The 21365-nt window shown below is 35.8% G+C and overlaps 1 protein-coding gene across 2 annotated transcripts in view; it reads right to left on the bottom strand.

Annotated features, from left to right (window-relative positions):
* LOC107693644 (DNA-directed RNA polymerase III subunit RPC5-like) overlaps nucleotides 1-15052 on the bottom strand; it is a 16223-nt gene extending 1171 nt beyond the window's left edge. For both annotated transcript variants that reach the window (XM_016493105.1, XM_016493104.1), the window contains exons 1-20: nucleotides 14796-15052; nucleotides 13808-13885; nucleotides 13683-13733; nucleotides 13035-13112; nucleotides 12836-12951; nucleotides 12675-12757; nucleotides 11576-11683; nucleotides 10847-10896; nucleotides 10628-10747; nucleotides 8924-9009; nucleotides 8792-8836; nucleotides 8630-8721; nucleotides 7263-7383; nucleotides 7096-7177; nucleotides 5410-5469; nucleotides 4904-5061; nucleotides 4503-4564; nucleotides 3479-3948; nucleotides 2238-2315; nucleotides 901-1026 (exon numbers count right to left, since the gene is read on the bottom strand). In XM_016493105.1, the coding sequence (XP_016348591.1) occupies nucleotides 901-1026; nucleotides 2238-2315; nucleotides 3479-3948; nucleotides 4503-4564; nucleotides 4904-5061; nucleotides 5410-5469; nucleotides 7096-7177; nucleotides 7263-7383; nucleotides 8630-8721; nucleotides 8792-8836; nucleotides 8924-9009; nucleotides 10628-10747; nucleotides 10847-10896; nucleotides 11576-11683; nucleotides 12675-12757; nucleotides 12836-12951; nucleotides 13035-13112; nucleotides 13683-13733; nucleotides 13808-13846 (2025 nt within the window). In that variant the 5' untranslated portion in view covers nucleotides 13847-13885; nucleotides 14796-15052. The remainder of the gene's footprint in view (nucleotides 1-900; nucleotides 1027-2237; nucleotides 2316-3478; nucleotides 3949-4502; nucleotides 4565-4903; nucleotides 5062-5409; nucleotides 5470-7095; nucleotides 7178-7262; nucleotides 7384-8629; nucleotides 8722-8791; nucleotides 8837-8923; nucleotides 9010-10627; nucleotides 10748-10846; nucleotides 10897-11575; nucleotides 11684-12674; nucleotides 12758-12835; nucleotides 12952-13034; nucleotides 13113-13682; nucleotides 13734-13807; nucleotides 13886-14795) is intronic.
* Nucleotides 15053-21365: the final 6313 nt, after the last annotated feature.

Consider the following 21365-nt stretch of genomic DNA (forward strand, 5'->3'; position numbering starts at 1 on the left):
TATATATATATATATATATATACATATATACATATATATATACATATATACATATATATATATATATATTTATATTCATTTCAGACGTGTTGCATCTATTTGTTGCCATGTGTGCATATAAATTTTATTGTTGAAAATAAGTTAGAATTTTACATTAAAGTTGATTTATTTAATGTAATTTATTTATTAATTTTATTTTTCCGATAGTCTTTTTTATTTAGTTATTTATGATTTAATGCCATATCAGCACCAATAGCTATATGACAAAAAACAGTATTATGATTACAATATCATTTCAATATATTGTTTACAAGAGTTTACCAAAAACAACCAACATAAAAAATAAACAAATACTTAAAATCTGCCTGTCTGTCAATTTACTTGAAAGAAATAAATGACATAGAATAAAGGTGACATACCATTGTTTTAATAAAACAAAACAAAATAAAAAATCATACAAATAAATAGAAAAAAAAAGAAAAACGAACTATTGACAGTATCTATTAGATGATTTATTGCTTGTAATTGGTTATTTACTTATTTTTCTGACTTTTTAATCATTTGTCTAACACTTGAAAAACTATTTGGAAAAACAAAGCAATGTTTACTTATTTGAGAAATAATTAAAGTAAACATACCATTGTTTTAATTAAAAATAAAAATAAATATTGACAGCTTTTTTGGTTAATTTATTGTTTGTAATGTGTTATTTTTCCTGACTTTTTATTTGCTTGTCTAAAAATTTTGTTCGGAAAACAAAGCAATGTTTACTTAATTAAGAAAAACTTGAAGGTTACATTTTAAAATAAGAAAATACAACAAAACTTAACAAAATAACAATGTATTCAAAGTTACTTATTTTTGTAGCACAACTCTAGAAATGTAACATTGTAATGGCACCTTGAGCAGTCGATCCACGTCGGTTTTGGTGGCGGCGTCACTGAGCTCCTGAGTGAGGCGCGTCTGGATCACGCTTCTTCTGACGCGATAGTTCTTCATGAAGATCTCGAACAGAACCTGGCGGTGCTGCGGACGAAGACAAAAGCATTCTTGACTAACTGCTAACAGTCACAGACACCAACAACAAGACTCAAAATCAGGGATGCACAATATTATCTGAACTGGCCGATAAAGGCTCAAAATGTAAACTTCGGCCGGTTCCGACAATATCGGTAAAGTCGAATAATATTGTAATATCGATAAATTCAGATAATATTGTGCATCACAGACACAGACTCAAAATCAGGGATGCACGATATTATCGGAACCGGCCGATAAAGGCTCAAAATGTAAACATCAGCCAGTTCCGATAATATCGGTATATTCTAATAATATCGTAATATCGGTAAATTCCGATAATATTGCGCATCACACACACAGACTCAAAATCAGGGATGCACGATATTATCGGAACCGGCCGATAAAGGCTCAAAATGTAAACATCAGCCAGTTCCGATAATATCGGTATATTCTAATAATATCGTAATATCGGTAAATTCCGATAATATTGCGCATCACACACACAGACTCAAAATCAGGGATGCACGATATTATCGGAACCGGCCGATAAAGGCTCAAAATGTAAACATCAGCCAGTTCCGATAATATCGGTATATTCTAATAATATTGTAATATTGGTAAATTCCGATAATATTGTGCATCACAGACACAGACTCAAAATCAGGGATGCACAATATTATAGGAGCCAGTCGATAAAGGCTTAAAATGTAAACATCGGCTGGTTTCGACAATATCGGTAAAGTATAATAATATCGTAATATCGGTAAATTCCGGTAATTTCCGTAAATTCCGATAATATCGTGCATCACAGACACAGACTATATTATTGGAACTGGCCGATGTTTATATTTTAAGCCTTTATCGGCCGGTTCCGATAATGTAGTCTGTGTTTGAAAAAAATTACGCTGATATGTGTTTGATTAAAGGGGTCATATGATGCTTTTTTAAAGATCATTATTTTGTGTATTTGGTGTAACAGAATATGTTGACATGCTTTGAGAAAGGAAAACTTGAAATCGCATCATATGACTCCTTTAAATAAAGCAGTAATTGATGTCATAAAATCACGATTATGTTTTGATGGAAAGTCAGATGCCAAACAAAAGGAAATATATCGGTATCTGCAAATATCGGCAAATCAGATATCAGCAAAAATCCAACACTGTGCATCCCTCCTCAAAATCACAATAAATCAGGCTGCAGCTCCCAGAAATCACCTTGTCGAAAGTTTCTCCGCTCTCCCACAGGCCGAAGACCTTCTGCTCGTCTGCCGTAGCATTGCTCTGAGGAGGAAACTACACACACAAACACACAACGAGTTCAGAAACAGCCAATGCACCGTCTAATGCTAGCATTAAGACAATTACTTTTGTACTATTTTAAGTATTTGTTAGACATGTTGCATGCTGTTGCCCTTTCTGTGTGTCGTCATGTGGGTGCACATGAATGAATGTTATAAAATATCATTATTACATGTGTTCATTTAGTGAAAACATTTTATATAGATTTGTTTAACCTCTTGCATGAAATGTTTTGAATCCAAGTGACTGAAAACACACTTTTAAGCCACACACACACACACACTCAATCCAATTAGCCTTAAGAAGAAAAGATCAGACCACATCTTAAACTCAAACACATTACCTCAATGAGCAGGGCAGACATACAAGACAATGAAAGCCAGAAACTAACGAACATAAAACAGTTCACTTGTGCTCAGACGTAGGGTGACCACCTGGCAATAGATCTGTTGCGGGACAGTAGATGTGATTTTGAGGGACAATGCGAGACACGTGTGAGACAGATACAATCACTTCTGTTATGCTATGAGGGCTGCCAAGTGTATATGATACGACGATAGTTTCTCTCAAATGAAACGGGAAGTTCTGGAGATGTTGTTCATGCATTTGTGTCCAAATTTAGTGAGGCATGCAGGATTCATATTTAATGATTTGTATGGTGAAAAGCGCTGTACAAATAAACTTGAATTGAAATTGAATTGTATTAAACGATGAATACATACATGATGCCGTTTTGTTTATAGTTGTCTAAGCAACTTAATTATAATTGGTTTATAAACATTTTAAACATTATGCACTTTTTTTCACAGATAGTCATGTTATCTTATGCTTTGAATAAACGTGCATTAGTAATATTTTGCTCGATGCGCCCTCTTGTGGCTTCAGAAGCTTTTCTTCACCCTAACTGGAAATTATGCATTTTAAATTCTACTATAATTCAAATTTTGATCATATTTAAGTACAAAATTCTAATTTAGTTTCAGCGATTTTGACAGCCCTAATCCAAACAAAATTCTGTGACATTCCGTGTTATAGAGTAAATTCCGTTTTTATGAAGTCACAGGGCCCCACAGATGCATATGTTGAATCAGTTTAAAACAAAACAATACGGTGCATTAAAATCGCACAGCATCCGCATGATCCATCACAGTACTTACAGGCACCAGGATCTGTTTGCACTGGCTCTGGAGGATGGTGTCCTGGAGCATGCGGTCCGTCACGTGACCGTACACCGAGTGACCCGTGGGCAAACTGGCCAGATGCAGGTTAAACAGCCTCTTCACTTCACTCAGGCACAAAACATAGTGCTTCCGGAAGGTGCTCCGCACAAACTCCTGCAGCTCCGGGGTGAAGGCGTGACCGTGACCGTGTCCGTTATGAGGGTCCGAGAGTGGAGAGGTAGGGTCGGGGTAACCGTTGATCGAGCCGTTTGTGTCCATGGGCTCTTCAGAGTCACTCATGGGCTCCTGTTTGACCTGCACCGGGGTGCTAGATTCACCGGACGAGCCCGTGTTTGTAGACACCTTCGGTCTCCGAGAGTCCAGCTCCCTCTGCATGAGGGCGTGGTTTTCTCTAGCGCTCTCCCTCGCCGCTTTCAGACGCTGATCTCCGCTGACGTGAGCGGGCGCTACAGCAAACACAACACGACGTGAACACACAGAACGAACACTGTTCAAAAGTTTGGGAAAGAAACTAATATTCTCATCCTGCAGAGATGCATTAAATCAGTAAAGACATTTTTAATGTTACAAAAGTGCTGTTCTTTTGAACTTTCTATTCATCTGTGAATCTTGAAAAATAAAATGCATCACAGTTTCCACAAAAACATTAAGTGTGTTCAACATTGATAATAATCAGAAATGTTTCTAATAATCAGCATATTACACTGATTTCTGAAGATCATGTGACACTGAAGACTGGAGTAATGATGCTGAAAATACAGCTTTGATCACAGAAATAAATGACATTTTAACAGACATTCACATTGAAAACAGCTGTTTTAAATTGTAATAATATTTCACATTTTTTTTACAGCATTTCTGATCAAATAAATGCATCCTTGCTGAGCAGAAGAGACTTCTTCCAAAAACATTTAAAAATCTTACCGACCCCAAACTTCTGAACAGTAGTGTGTATAGTTACATATATATATATATAGTACATAAATAAGTCAGAACATACCCATCCGAGCATCCTTTTTAGCCACAAAGTCATCTTTGGAGAAGTTAAACACTTTTTCCAACCTGTAATATAGTGCTCATTTAGAAACACTAGGAGATTCTCACTTCCTATTAAGAACTATATACGATATCTTCAATTATTCACCTTATTCAGCTAAAGCATTAGTTCACCAAAAAAAATTAAATTTCCCCATATACACTCAGCCTCATGTTAGTATAAAACGCAGCAGTGCTTATCAGGTTAACAAAGTGCTTTTGTGTTTCATAGAATAAAGAAAACTTGGATTTGGAACGGTGTGGAATGAATAGATGATGATAAAATGTTCATTTTTTGGGTGAAATATCTCTTTAAAGGCAACAAACTCAAAGTTTTTTATCAGATTCTGCGAGGTCATGTCATACTTAGACTGAATGCCCAGCCAAAGCATCTGCTGCCTTTGAGCCACATCAGGATGCTTTCTGATGAAATCATGATCTGTGGGCAGCAGGAACTCCCAGCCTCGGTTTAATCGAGGGACCGACATCTGCTCCAGGAAGTCCTTCACGTCCTCTGGAGGAAGCTGTAGTCACATGACACAGAAAAACATCTGAGGACGACAGCAGCACCAGCAGCGGAATTATAATGATTAATGCACACACACACACACACACACACACACACACACACACACTCTGAAGCTGGACGTTTGTACAATTACACTAAAAGAGCTTTGACTTAAACTATCAATCAGAGACAGAAGACATGGATCATTTAGAGACCTAAGAAATGGATCAAATATGATACAGTCGCTTTATAGGGTTAAAGTCTACATATGGCTACATAAAGTTTCAAGACTATAAAGATAAAAACATCCCATCTTGTCCTTACAGCGCCACCTTCTGTTACACTCAAGTACACACACACAAACCTTAATGATGGCAGCGACCTCTTTTCTCATCAGGGTTCTTTCTAAGGTGAATCTCCACATCTGAAAGGGCAACAAGGATCAAATGCATTTACCAAATCAGCAAACATTAATAGTAATAATTGTGACCTTGGACCACAAAACCAGTCATAAGGGTCAATTTTTCGAAATTGAGGTTTATACAGCATCTGAAAGCTGAATAAATAATCTCTCCATTGATGTATGGTTAGGATATGTTAGGATAGGACGATATTTGGCCGAGATACAACTATTTGAAAATCTGGAATCTGAGGGTGCAAAAAAATCTAAATATTGAGAAAATCATCTTTAAAGTTGTTCAAATGAAGTTCTTAGCAATGCATATTACTAATCAAAAATTAAGTTTTGATATACTTACGGTAGGAAATTTACAAAATATCTTCATGGAACATGATCTTTACTTAATATCCTAATGATTTTTGGCATAAAAGAAAAACCTATAATTTTGACCCATACAATGTATTGTTGGCTATTGCTACAAATATACCCCAGCGACTTAAGACTGCTTTTGTGCTCCAGGGTCACAATTAATATTTAGTAATCACATTGCTTTTCCTTACTATCAAACCAGGAGACAGGAATCATATCAGGCTGTGACCACAATATTTCTGCCAGATATAAAACAAAAAAACACCCTTATACTTAAACTAAATGCTGCTGGATGGCAAGCTGTTTATTGCTCTTATTTATTCATGCACAACCAAAAAAGTCGCAAAATGCCATTAAATTGAGAATAAGTTAACTTATTGTGGAAATCCTTTCTTTATACTTTTGTCAATTAAACAAAGGTCAAAGAGAGTGAACAAATCATATTCTTGATTTAATGGCATTTTCCAAAACATCCCAACTTTTTTTGGAATTGAGGTTGTAGCTACTACCATTATGATATTATTATTTTTTTACTGTTAATAATTTTATTTTTAGGTTTATGACTGCTGTTTTTGCTTATACTGTATGTACTCCTGTAATTGTTTAATTTTCACCTTTCTTTTATTTTTATTTCATGCTGTCCATGCCTAAACTGCATCATATGAAGGTTCCACTATTATATGACCTCGCTCTGCTTTACCTGTAAGTAACCTTGTTCTGTTTCTCTTACCGCATGATTACACATTAATGTCTATATATGTGACTCTGGAGTACAAAAGCAGTCTTAAGTTGCTGGGGTATATTTGTAGCAATAGCCAACAATACATTGTATGGGTCAAAATTATACATTTTTCTTTTATGCCAAAAATCATCAGGATATTAAGTAAAGATCATGTTCCATGAAGATATTTTGTAAATTTCCTACCGTAAATATATCAAAACTTTATTTTTTATTAGTAATATGCATTGCTAAGAACTTCATTTGAACAACTTTAAAGCTGATTTTCTCAATATTTAGATTTTTTTGCACCCTCAGATTCCAGATTTTCAAATAGTTGTATCTCAGCCAAATATTGTCCGATCCTAACAAACCATACATCAATGGAAAGCTTATTTATTCAGCTTTCAGATGATGCATAAATCTCAATTTCGACAAATTGACCCTTATGACTGGTTTTGTGCTCCAGGGTCACATATAGCTAATGACGGCAATATCTGTAATTGTATGATACAATCATGTGGCGAAAATCAAAATAAAGGAGAAATATAAATGAAGCTCACCACAAAGTCTCGACCACGACAGAGCACTTCAGCAGGAACACCGCTGTGTGAGCTACAGGTGTTTTTGGGATACAGCACATCACTGCCAAAGACGCAAACCACAGAACTTCAGCATCTACTCAAACATCACGCATCGACTTAATGTAGGAAGGAAACAAACAGCGCACCTCTTCACGACCCAGTTTCCCTGGACGAGCAGCGCCACCTGCTGGATGCAGCGCAGTACAACGGTGGAGTCCGTTCCCGAGGCCAGCAGCCCCATCAGATTGGCAAACGGCATCACCTTGACTACGAGCAAAGGAAAACATTTACACACAGGGTTTCTGCAGGCAAAACAATACCTCGATGCATTCTCTGAATGTAAATGTCTAGCGGGAACACAATGAATTTACCTTCTGATCACACCGCAAAAAAAGAGATGTTCTTCCTCTGTCTTGTTTTCCAGTGCAAATGTCTAAAGAATCTTAAAGGGCATCCCTTTTACAAGATGTCATATAAGTCTCAGGTGTCCCCAGAATGTGTCTGTGAAGTTTCAGCTCAAAATACCCCACAGATCATTTATTATATCATTTTGAAAATGCCTATTTTGAGTGGAAGCGGAAACACGCTGTTTTCATGCCTGTATCTTTAAATGCAAATGAGCTGCTGCTCCCCGCCCCCTTTTCCAGAATAAGGCGGAGCCTAGTACCTCAAATACAAAAAAAACATCTGTTTAGGTTTGATAACCATGTCTATCGTGCTGAAATCATGCGTTTTAAAGCCATATCAGTTTAAACTAGGGTTCACAGAAAGCGGTACTAAAGTAAGTTCTCTTTCATGTCTTATTGCACTTAAACTGTCAAATACACAAACGTTTATGTTTAAAACACACATAGGTTACACAAACACAGTCGGTTATGTCTGTGAAGGTAAACAGCTGGGAAAGAAATCGCATGTTTAAAGTAGATCTGTATGTTAAGTAACAGCAGCACCAAAACATGCAGATTAAGGGGCGGTGATATTATAATAAGATCCCCTTCTTACGTCACTAGGGGAGCGAAATCTGAGCGGCTCGTTTTTTCACATGCTTGCAAAAAATAAAGTTACTGGGTTGTCCTTTTTCACGTTGTCTGGGTTTGTAGATGCACCAGGGACCCAATTATAGCACTTGAATGCAGAAAAAGTCCGATTTTCTTGATATTTCCCCTTTAAGATGCATTCACTTGAGATATAAAGTCTTGTTTTCTAAGAAGCTGATCAGAAATTAAGTTAGTTAAGAACAAATATCGGCCAACGGGCTTTAGAAGAATCAACGTAATTCAAACTCATTTTGTTTAGTTTTTCCAAGACATTTAAAATTTTCAGTAAACCTATCTTGATTTAATGTTTTGACGTTCAGATAATTGCACTGGAAAACAAAAACACTGAGGAAGACATTCGTGCTTTGCAGTGCATTCAACATTTAATGAATTCTGATTTAAGGCCTTGATTTGTGAAAGAGTGAATTAAGACTTTAAGACCTGCAGAGATGAACAAAGACGTAACCCAAGCTCACCATTCTTCATCAGCGTCCTGACTTGCTCACCCAGAGGCAGCGTGCGGAGCTGGGCCATTGAGAGCACGTTACTGGGACCCATGGGCTTGATGCTAGAGGACGAGACGGCATAAGATGGGGAACATGGGGAAAATACCGCCACCTGTATGTTCTTCTACTTACACTTTCTCTTCAGCCAGTGGAGGCATAAGCATGGCCAGATATTCACTGAGGAGAGAACAAACACATCAGGTGAACACACAGGTATTTGACAGACGGATGCTCCAGTGCTCGAGGGTAAATGCAGACACTAACCGCGGTGTTTTCACCAGTTCTGTGTTCTCTGTGGCATCCATGGCCTGACAGTAAAGATACTGGCGCTCGTGCTCAGAACGTCCGTCCTAAAGATAGAATCACAATAAACGAGAATGCATAAGGAATATAATATATATTGAATGACTTCCCAACTTTTTTGTCAGCTAAAACGTATTAGACGAGATTTTAAAGTTAATATTACAATAATTTAACATTTAACACATTTGCAGTTCCACATTTAATTCGATGCGTTTGCAGTTCTTTGATGTCAGTTAACGTTCGCATGACATGCAAGTAAACAATTTATTTTATTTTAATTTTTTAAAAATTCAAAAATTCTATAGTTCTGCGATTTGAACTGTGATGAGATAAAATTTCACTTTCGTGTTCCAAATGGTTTTTTTTTAAATCCGGTCATAATTATTTTTACTGTTATTATTATTATTAGAATTAGGGTTACAAAGGGGTGGAAAATTTCCGGAAACTTTCCAAAAATCCCTGGAATATTCCAAAAAAATCCTGGAATGTTTCCGAAATTTACTGGAAATTTTCCACCTTTTTGCAACCCTAATTATAATCATATAATAATAACTATTATTATTAGGTTTAACTGTAATTTAAGACAGAAATACACTGGAAATTAACACAGAAATACATTACCATTCACAAATTAAGACTATAATTAAATTAAAAATTAAATTAAATAGATTTGATATGATCAAATATTGAAAACCAAACATTACTTGAAGTCCCAGAGATTTTATGCTAATATTTCAATAATGAGATAAACATTTCACTTCCTTGTTCCAAACATTCACAGTTTAAAAAAATAAATAAATACAGAAATACATTACTGTTATAAATTACAACTGTACTGTAAAATAAAATATTTCATAATATAATACAATTCTTACTTTGCACTAGGGCTGGGCGATATGGCCAAAAAAATTTATCACGATAATTTTTTTTTTTTCATATCAGTCGATATCGATAATTATCACGATAAATGTCAAATCTTGATTTCTTTTAAGTGTAAAGCCAGATTTTTGCTCCAAAGTGAAAGTTGTAGAAACCAGACCGTTAATTTTCCTTAACAAAATAAATATCTAAATAGAAAAAATAATTTCTTAGTTTCAGCATGTTCTAATGAGTGATATTGTTTCAAATCAAGAAACAGGCTTGGGTTACCTGATAATATTAATAATAATAATATCACTTTTTGTCTCTTAGAAATGCACATTTGATAGTAGCTTGAGATAGGATGCAGATGTAGATTTTTGTTCATAATCAAAATCAGTAACATCTGTAAAAAATTGTAGCAACCTCAGTTTAATATGGTTACATTTATTCTGACCAAGTATTTATTTATTTTTTAAATGAAGCATTGGTCTCACATAGTAGCATACATTTAAATCATGATAAACACAGTTAAAACCACACATATAGCACCTCAATACCATGGTAAAAATATAACTATATGGTTATACAGCCCTACTTTGCATTACAAGTTATAATACTAAAATCAACGTCTTGCATTCTTCACTTTTAAAGGTTGAGACGGCATGTTTACTGATTTCAAGATCAAAGCCAAAGTCTTTGTAAGTGTAACAAATGTATAAAAATGATACAAATGTCATGTGTTTGTTTGATCCGATTTACAGTGTCTGTGATGCGTGCTGCAGCGGGTCACATGATCACACGCACCTTTATACCGTGGTAATGCAGGTGAACCCATGGCTCTTCAGCCTGTTTCTTCTGCAGGAACTCATAGGACTGGATGCGGCGCTGACGGGCCTGTTCTGACTCGGGCCGGGAAAACCTCACCTGGTTAAAGGACAAGTCAACAATAAGAGCGATGAGCAGGACCAGGCATTTTATTCCCTACTTGCCAAAAACAAAGAAAACAACTGCATGAAGTCTTACAGTGATCTGTTTAACATCTTCTTCTGCTTCGTCCTGAGAAGAGTCTCCAGCTGCAAACCCACGCACTCGTTAGTCGTTGACAACAATTATGACAAAGCACTGGGCAATGACATTTTATCAAAGATGACACATCTATATATATATATATATGTATATGTATTTGACCTTGACATACAAAAATGCATTTAAATTTCTTTTAAAAATAACAATGTATGCTCAAATATGTACGTACTTTTTAATTTCTCAGTCATTTTTAGTTATTAAATTAAAACCTTTCTGGAAAATGGGGAAAAATGTTTTGAAAATCATGTACTTTTCATTTTACACATATGCAATAACGTGTATGTGTCTAATATCTCTACATCCCCTTGTAAAATTAAATTGTTAATATATGTTGATTTTGTTTTAATAGATTTTATTACTTTGTTATTCTTCTGTTTACTTGTTTATTATTTTTTTTGTATGTGCAGAGAGTTAAAAAAAAGCATTTCAATGCACACTGTACTATGCATAATTGTGTGTGTGACAAATAAAATCTGTATGTGAATTTAAAAAGCAAAATGAGTATGACGTTTTCTAAGAACTCGGCATAAGTTCATCATAGACACTCTTATTAATATTTGTGATAATTTGATTTTAAAAAGAAAAATAAGTGCAATCTTCATTTGCCCTATAAGAGCAAATTTAGAAGAAAAAAACCCACACAAGTGACCCAAAAACACCCCATACCTTCGTTGGCTGCCTCTCGTTCTCTATGTTTAGTGTCAGCTTTATCCAGGTAGGTGAAGCTGGGTCTCATCTGGAGGATTCCCTGCAGTGGAGTGAGATGAAGCTCTCCTGCCACCAAAACATCACAGCACAGCACATTAGGGCGATATGGGCAAAAATTCATATCTCTGTATTTTTTGGCCGATTTGCGATATTCAGTATATATCTCGGTATTTTCGTTTTTGTATTTGTATTTTAAAAATCTGTATTTAATATATATATATTTAACTTCCCACCCAATGTTGTCCAACAAAACAATACATATTAAAGGCTATGAAAACAAATAAAGTGACTGTAACCATGTAAGCCTTCATATCATGTGCAAAAAAAGGGTTAAAATCACATTTCATTCTAACATTGTAACATCGCAATCTAAAAACTAAAATAAGGCTTTTAAAGCAGAAGTTAAATTCACTAAACTAAAAATGAAAATAAATGTGAATAAAAGCACAGAGTTGTGTTATTACAGTCACTTTACAGTCAGTGCTGTCATAAAAATAGACTTACTTGTAGGTTTAAAACTCTACATGTCACATTTATTGTCCAACAACAGATATTTCAGCGAAATGTATATTTTAGTCAGAATTATTGCGCTCCTATTTAATCGAGCTCTGTCTGTTTCACTGAAGTCTGTGAAGTTTAGCGGAGAATAGGCTCGCGCACTGACAGAAAAATTGAAATATTTCTAACATTTACAGACGGAGAATATACCTGTGAAATGTAAGTTCTGCATTCAGGAAGACGGCACATCTCAAACACATTAAACAGCGCGAGTAGCCTTTCTGTCAGAGCATATGACTAATAAACTAATATGCGAAGCGAAGCTATAAACTAAGTCTTACCAGTTTTTAAAGGCCTTAATATGAAGCTTGTCACATGTTTAGAACAAACTGGATCATGCACTTTCTCCGCAGCAGCTCAGTCTGTGTCCCGATGCGCTCGTATCAAACTACTGTAAACGGTATCGCCTCATATCGAATCGCTTATAAAGAAAATATCGTACAAATTCGATATACCGCCCAGCCAAACACATGCTAATTGAGATCCTGCGAAAGCCAACCTTTGTGAAACACAGCCGCAGCGAAGCGGGACGTGTTCGTGGTCGCCTGGATCGAGGAGAACGTTTGCTTGTCCATCATTTTCCTTTAAGCAGAAGGAAAGGATTAAAACTACGAACAGCAAAGTCCGGCTGTAAGCAGCAGAAAGGCTGATGTTCCTCACATCGAGTAGACGCTGGGGTCCTCCGAAGACGTGCCGTCCACATTGAGCGCGATCTGCTCGCCTTTACTGCGGCAGTAGTTCGGACTCATGGTGTCCATGGCCACCTCGAGCTCAACCTGGAAGTAGACAGGAACGAAACGTGACCTCTGTGCGGTCTGATAGGAGAAACGTCAGAAACGAGCAGTGAAATCCTGCTTACTTTCTGCTGCTTGGGTTTAATTCTGGCTGCCAAATGCGCTGCATTATCATAGCTCATAGAAGCAGGACGCACTGGGTACTGGAGAAAAAGAGGTTAAAAACATGAACAACAGGGACTAAAGTTGTGCAACTAGTGACAGACAGGCTGATATTTAAAGATTAAGGCTGCATTAAATTGATCAAAATGCCAGTAAAGACATTTATGATGTTTCAAAAGATTCAAATAAATGCTGTTCATCTGTGAATCCTGAAAAATAAAATGCATCACAGAAATATTGTGCAGCACGACTGTTTTCAACATTGATAATAATCAGAAATGTTTCTAATAATCAGCATATTAGAATGATTTCTGAAGATCATGTGACACTGAAGACTGGAGTAATGATGATGAAAATACAGCTGCGCATCACAGAAATACATTACAGTTTAACAGATATTCACATAGAAGACAGCTGTTTTAATTTGTAATAATATTTCACAATTTTTACAGTACCTTTGATCAAATAAATGCAGCCTTGATGAGCAGAAGAGACTTCTTAAAAATCTTACTGACCCTGAACTTTGAACATCTCATTGGCTGTCACTAAACAGCATTTCAAAAATAACAACTCTAACCTTCTCCTGCATGAATATTATCTGTCAGTCTTACCTGGAACAAATACAGCTTTTCCACAAGACTTCTGGCCAGATACACGTCAATCTATTAATAGAGAGAGCATGAACGATACAGATGCTAGAAACAGCACAATACAAGTCCAGCATGTTCACGTCTACCTCTTGTATAATTGGATCGTCATCATCTCCGCTGGCCATAATGAAGACCGGAGGAACCGCCGCTAGTGGATTTCAAACCTGCAAACACACAAATACACACACGTGTATATATATATATGTCTCCCTGGAGCACAAAAGCAGTGTTAAGTCGCTGGGGTATATTTGTAGCAATAGCCAACAATACATTGTATGGGTCAAAATTATAGATTTTTCTTTTATGCCAAAAATCATTAGGATATTAAGTAAAGATCATGTTCCATGAAGATATTTTGTAAATGTCCTACCGTAAATATATCAAAACTTAATTTTTGATTAGTAATATGCATTGCTAAGATCTTCATTTGAACAACTTTAAAGATGATTTTCTCAATATTTAGATTTTTTTGCACCCTCAGATTCCAGATTTTCAAATAGTTGTATCTCGGCCAAATATTGTCCTATCCTAACAAACCATACATCAATGGAAAGATTATTTATCCAGCTTTCAGCTGATGCATGAATCTCAATTTCAAAAACGTACTCTTATGACTGGTTTTGTGCTCCAGGATCTCTCTCTCACACACACACACACACACACACACACACACACACACACACGTATATATTCTATATGGGCTTCCATAACATATATGTGCGTGCACTTTCCACAAACTTGTTTATGTAGTCTACTCATTTGTAACTGTCAATCAATCACTAATTGTCCTGATAATTACCAGGCGACTCATGTTTAGTGACTGATGCAACACCATCACGACAGCTAGCAACTTTATAACACACACGATCACAATGAAACACACTAGTAAAAGTGAAGATGTTGAACTGAAGCACAGATGAAGGGACTCTGCCGGAGTGCGCAAACGGAACAGCATGCTAAGATGAGTTAGCAGCTTGCAAATTCATTTCATTAGCGATCCGTATGCGATTATAGACATGTTTTTATACGTATGAAACTTTTGGTGCAACATTGCAACAACTGACACACACTCACCGAGGCCTCGCCGGTCCACTAAACCACCAGAAGCCTGAAGCTGCAGCGGCGATCTGATCTGACGCTCACGCTCCAAACTCCGCGCTGTTGCCGTGATGTTCCCCCGCTGCTCGGTGTGAGGATCTCTGAGTCTGTCTGTGAGAGTGTGCATGAGATGATGCTGATCGCAGCGCTGCTGTCGCTCAAACACGTGGGGAGGAGCTGAGTGCGCTCGCCATATCCCAGCATGCACTGCGGCCGCGACGCGCCGGCTGCGTCACAAATCCAGCGCTGTGACGCCTGGGGGCGCGTCCCAAATCGCGTACTTATGCACTATTCTATGAGTGCATTGTGTATAGGTGCATAGTGTATAAGTAGATAGTGCTTAAGTACATAGTGTATAAGAGCATAGTGTACAAGTGCATTGTGTATAAGAGCATAGTGCATAAGTGCATAGTGTATAAGAGCATAGTGTACAAGTGCATAGTGTATAAGAGCATAGTGCATAAGTGCATAGTGTATAAGAGCATAGTGCATAAGTGCATAGTGTATTAGAGCATAGTGCATAAGTGCATAGTGTATAAGAGCATAGTGTACAAGTGCATAGTGTATAAGAGCATAGTGCATAAGTGCATAGTGTATAAGAGCATAGTGTATAAGTGCATTGTGTATAAGAGCATAGTGCATAAGTGCATAGTGTATAAGAGCATAGTGTATAAGAGCATAGTGCATAAGTGCATAGGGTATAAGAGCATAGTGCATAAGTGCATAGTGTATAAGAGCATAGTGCATAAGTGCATAGTGTATAAGAGCATAGTGCATAAGTGCATAGTGTATAAGAGCATAGTGCATAAGTGCATAGTGTATAAGAGCATAGTGTATAAGTGCATTGTGTATAAGAGCATAGTGCATAAGTGCATAGTGTATAAGAGCATAATGTATAAGTGCATTGTGTATAAGAGCATAGTGCATAAGTGCATAGTGTATAAGAGCATAATGTATAAGTGCATTGTGTATAAGAGCATAGTGCATAAGTGCATAGTGTATAAGAGCATAATGTATAAGTGCATTGTGTATAAGAGCATAGTGCACAAGTGCATAGTGTATAAGTGCATAGTGTATAAGAGCATAGTGTACAAGTGCATTGTGTATAAGAGCATAGTGCATAAGTGCATAGTGTATAAGAGCATAGTGTACAAGTGCATTGTGTATAAGAGCATAGTGCATAAGTGCATAGTGTATAAGAGCATAGTGTACAAGTGCATTGTGTATAAGAGCATAGTGCATAAGTGCATAGTGTATAAGAGCATAGTGTATAAGTGCATTGTGTATAAGAGCATAGTGCATAAGTGCATAGTGTATAAGAGCATAGTGCATAAGTGCATAGTGTATAAGAGCATAGTGCATAAGTGCATAGTGTATAAGAGCATAGTGCATAAGTGCATAGTGTATAAGAGCATAGTGCATAAGTGCATAGTGTATAAGAGCATAGTGTATAGTGCGTCATTTGGGATGCAGCTCTAGAGAGTGTGTGAAGATACTGTCTATGTAGGGAGCTTACTATGTTTGCGGTCATGGAAAATCATTCATCTAGTTGCTCTTGTGAAAAGAAGTGATTTCACAACAAAATGGTTTTAAAGAAATCTTAACTAAGCAGACATGGTTTTACCTGTTTACTATAGTCTCGCTTCAATTGATGGTCTCTTTATTATAAATAATTCAAATAACTTGTGTGAATCTTGTGTTTAAATGTTCAGTTTCTATATTTTCAGCACATCATCCAAAGCACAAACATGCAAACAGTTAGTTTTCATTTCGGCAACTTTATTTTATTAGGTTACGGTCCCATATTCAAATCAGCAACAGTGTAAAGGACACATTAATGCATGTAGTTTTCCTATGCACATTTAAATCCTAAAAACGAATAGATTTAATCTGGTCAACACTAAAATGTATCGACATGGAGGTGCAGCTTTTATTGTAAAGGTCTGCTGCTCATACTGTACTTATAAACTGCTTATTTACACAAATTGCAAACAATGAATTTCAAAATCTGAGCTTGTTTTGACTTGTTTTCACTCATTGGGCTAAAAAATCAGCTCAGTCATCTTGTTCACAATAGTTGTTCTTCATATTAATGTAGCAAGCATGTTAGCCACATAGCCAAAATATGAGTTCACAGTCGTAGTTAGAATTGGCAAATGAATTAAACGCACATCTATGAGTTGCTCTAGTTCAAGGTTCGCCTGAGCTGGTGACCCTGAATCCCTCAATCTACATCCAGCCTGTTATTTATAAAACAGAGAGTTCCGGTGCTTGATTCTGATTGGCTGAGTCGCGTTCAAAGCTGTTGTAAATTACTCTACAAAGTAACATACACCTTCGTTTACTTCTGTGTTGCTCGGCAACCACTTTGTAGCAACCACAACTGTTTCTGAGGAGCTACATTGTTTGGTGGAAGTATACTGTTTTTATTAATATCATTACACTTTATTTGCTCTGTTTTATTTTGTGAAACCTTGCTACGTATATGGAATAACCCCCGTAAATAGGCCCGGTGAAGCTGTGGTTTACAGTGATTTTATAACAGCTAAGGGGGTTTTAGTCACTCCGCTTCGCGCCTAACAACGCCCCTCAGCTCACGCAGCGATCCGCATCCCTCAAAGATGCCATCCGACGGCAGTGAAGCCTGACTGAAGTGAAAGGTGTTTGGAGACTCTTCAGCTGTTCTGAAAGCTAACCGGAGGAAACTCCTCTTCATCATCCAGACAGACAGACAGGTCCATCCACAAACTCATGCTGATTCATGCACAAACTCATTCAGTCTGATGCATGAATACAATACAAGTTTATCGAGAGCTCTGACCATCAGCGCTGCAAACTTCAAGAGCTAAAGCTTGAATCAAAGCCATGAATACTTCAATGTGAATTTGATTTTGAGTGACAATCGAAAAGCCTCATTTATACAGTCGAGAGGTTTTGTTTCATAGAATCATCGACTAGTTTCCTGAAATTACTGTATACACACAAAAGTTTTATGTGGTGGCAACAATATGTTAATAGTTTTGCAGAAATTAAATATTTTACAGTGTATTGTGTCAAACTGGACAAAAACTAAATGATTTATATATTTTTTTGTTTATTGTGAATCAAACTGGACAAAAGTAACTGTAAATCAATTATATATTTGATAGTTTATTGTACATTAAATTGAACAAAAAACTGTAAATTAATTATATATTTTATGGTTTTTGTGAAACAAATCAGACAAAAACCTGTAAATGAATTATATATTTTATGGTTTATTGTGCAACAAATTCGACAAAATAACTATAAATCAATGATATATTTGATGGTTTATTGTGCCAAAAAAAATGTTGACAAAAACTGTAAATCAATTATATATTTAAAAGTTTATTGCAAATTAAATCAGACAAAAAAACTATAAATAAATTATATATTTTATGGTATATTGTGCATCAAATTGGACAAAAACTGTAAATCAATTATATATTTAATAGTTTATTGCGAATGGAAACAGACAAAAAAAAACTATAAAACAATTATATATTTGATGGTTTATTGTACATTAAATTGAACAAAAAACTGTAAATTAATTATATATTTTATGTTTTTTTGTGAAACAAATCAGACAAAAACCTGTAAATCAATTATATATTTTATGGTTTATTGTGCAAAAAATGTTTTGACAAAAACTGTAAATCCATTATATATTTAAAAGTTTATTGCGAATGAAATCAGACAAAAAAAAACCTATAAAACAATTATATATTTGATGGTTTATCGTGCAAAAAAACTGTTAATTTTAAATGATTAAATTCAAACGTCCATCATAATGGACGAATTTGTTTGAGAATTTCTGACTTCTGAGTGTTTATGGATGTTCTTTGGTCATTTGTCAGGTGATTTTCTGTGCTCAGCCTACAATCAGAAATGGCAGCAGGTGAGAATCAATCCATATTTATTTATATTTGTTGCTATCAAATATGAACACGATAGGTCTGCAAAACAAGAAAAAGTCCCATTCATTTTCTCCATGCTGGAATTGATTTTTATCAATAATTTATAAACCTTTAAAGTTAGACCTGATAGACCGCATTATTTCAAGTTTTTTTTTTTTTTTTTTACAAATATAATTTTTTAAACAGCGGATTTACTGGTGAAAAACTACATTACCCATGAGCCTGCAAAATCTCCACCAATCACAGCATAGAAACAGGCAAATCGCTCTGTAAGAACGGCCCACTCCCATCAACCTCTCTGAAATAAATAAACAAACGCAAAATATTTTTCTAAATACATAATCATCATCTTTAAGTCAATAAATCTATATTTATTCATTGTCACTTGCAACGCTTCATGGAAGTATGCGGTTCTTTTCCCTGATTGGTGGAAATTTTTCACAGACTCATGGGTAATGTAGTTTTTGATCAGAAATTCCGATGTTAAACATGATTAAAGTTAAAATAATATTCAACAGAGGCATATACAATCGATTAACAACTTTATAGTTCTTTCCTTCATAAAAGCCGTCAAGTTTATTCAGTTTTGTCTGCCTTTTTGTTCAGACCAATGCAAAAATCGGATCAATTTTTGTTGTAAATCTTAATTGGTATATTGAAAACAATCTAATGTGTATTCTAAAAATCTCAACACTTTGGCTAATAAGGCAGTCTATGTGAAATAGTTTATGGAGCAGATAAAATGCCTATAATTTATGATTTTGATCATTTTCTTAAAAATGAGTTAAATGTGAGGTTTATCCTTTCATAAAACTTTATTTGTGCATGTAGTACTTGTTAGTAGATAACATGTTATGTTGTAAGTCACCCAACCTAGATTTTTTGTTTGGCCATCATTTTTAATATTAATATTTTAATGTTTATGCAAACAAAAAGTGCATAGCGCTGCTAATTTTATTTGTTGTTTGTTGGTTTTTGACATAAAACTCATGATTTCATTGTGTGTATGAGTACTTTTTGAACATTTCCAACACATTTTAACAATACCGTGATAATAATATAATAATATTGATAATATTGTTCATTGTGTGATTCAGCTGCAAATTAAAGAAAAAATGTTTTTCAAGGCACTTTGTGACTTTTCTTACTTCATACACAAAAAGTGCAAACTTTGACAAAATTTGATTTCTTGATTATTTGATATTTTATAACAGAGATTTTATCATTTCAAAATATAAAGCAAAAAGTAGAGATGAATGACTAATAAACCAATAAGTGCTCCTCTGCTGCCATCTACTGGTTATAGTGATAATTTGAAGTATTTTTATTTTTTATTTTACAGAAGTGTTTGTTTACCACAAAGTATATTTTGGTCCTCCCATTAAAAATTGGATCCCATTAAATAAATTGGATAATTTTTAGAGCTCTAAAGTGCTGTATATAGTTTTGTGAAAAGCTTGAAAGTCATTGCAAAGTGCTTGAATTTCTCTTTCAGAAGGCTGTACAATCCCTGAAATGAATAATGTAATAACATTCGACTATTTCTGCCATAAGGGACTGCCAGTGGCAGGCTGTTGCACGCATAAAATGCAACCTTTTTATTCTAACAGTGTATGATTTATATTAACATTACAGAATAGAACGTGATCAATAGGAAATGTAACGTTCAATTTAAATAAATGTAATTGCACAAACTATGCAGGCTACAATTTCAATTTGTTTATTGTGAAATAACGCAAAAATATGTTTTTTTACACATCTGTTTTTCTGTTTCGTCATGCTTTTGATGTTTCTCATATGCAACAGAAATGGCAGCGCTTTGCAAAAGTAAAATGCACCATCAGTGCGTGCGCTCGCAAACATGAAAAAATGATCGCAAAATGCAACCATTTGGTCGCAGGCCCCTGTCATTTATTAAATTGCAATGTTACATGAGTCAAAAACAATGAAAACAATAACTTTTTTTCCTTAAATTATGTTAATAATAACAATTTCCTGAAAATATGATGTTCTTTGTGTTGTTTTCATTGTGATAATCCATTGCATATTAAAATGGTACTAAAACGGACTATTACCCAACACTCAGTTTTGGTCCCCTCCAGATTTGCGCCCCTTGGTTCATGGCTTATAACATCCAAACGAAGACGTTTTTAAAACCCCGATGGGAAAATGAATTGAAAGCATCAAATATGTTGAAAAATATGAAGAAAAAAACCAGACCACTTCTGCGTGTAATTACGCGTTCTGACTCGAGTGATTCCGAAGCCCGCCGCTAGGGGTCTCTGTATTTCCAGCCGGTTTGTGGGCAGAATAAAGGGAGGGAGGCGATAAGACGCTGATAAATTCTCTAGAGTGAAAGAAAAGGATCTCTCTCTCTCTCTCTCTCCACCGCCAGAACCCTGAGCGCGAAGACAAAGACTATATTCTTACCCATTGCTATCCCATCACTAAGTGGACTCACAGCCCCGGGCTTCACAGCTACACGCGCCTGCGGTCATCTGAACGTGTTCATCAACCTGCTCGCGATAGAACAGCCGACCGCGGAGACGAATCGATCCGTTCCTCCGGCGAGTCATGGCGAGAGAGGCCGAGCGGGACAGCTGCCTCC

Source organism: Sinocyclocheilus anshuiensis, unplaced genomic scaffold, assembly GCF_001515605.1.
Source record: "Sinocyclocheilus anshuiensis isolate Anshui unplaced genomic scaffold, SAMN03320099.WGS_v1.1 scaffold546, whole genome shotgun sequence".
In the NCBI taxonomy this organism is placed as follows: domain Eukaryota; kingdom Metazoa; phylum Chordata; class Actinopteri; order Cypriniformes; family Cyprinidae; genus Sinocyclocheilus; species Sinocyclocheilus anshuiensis.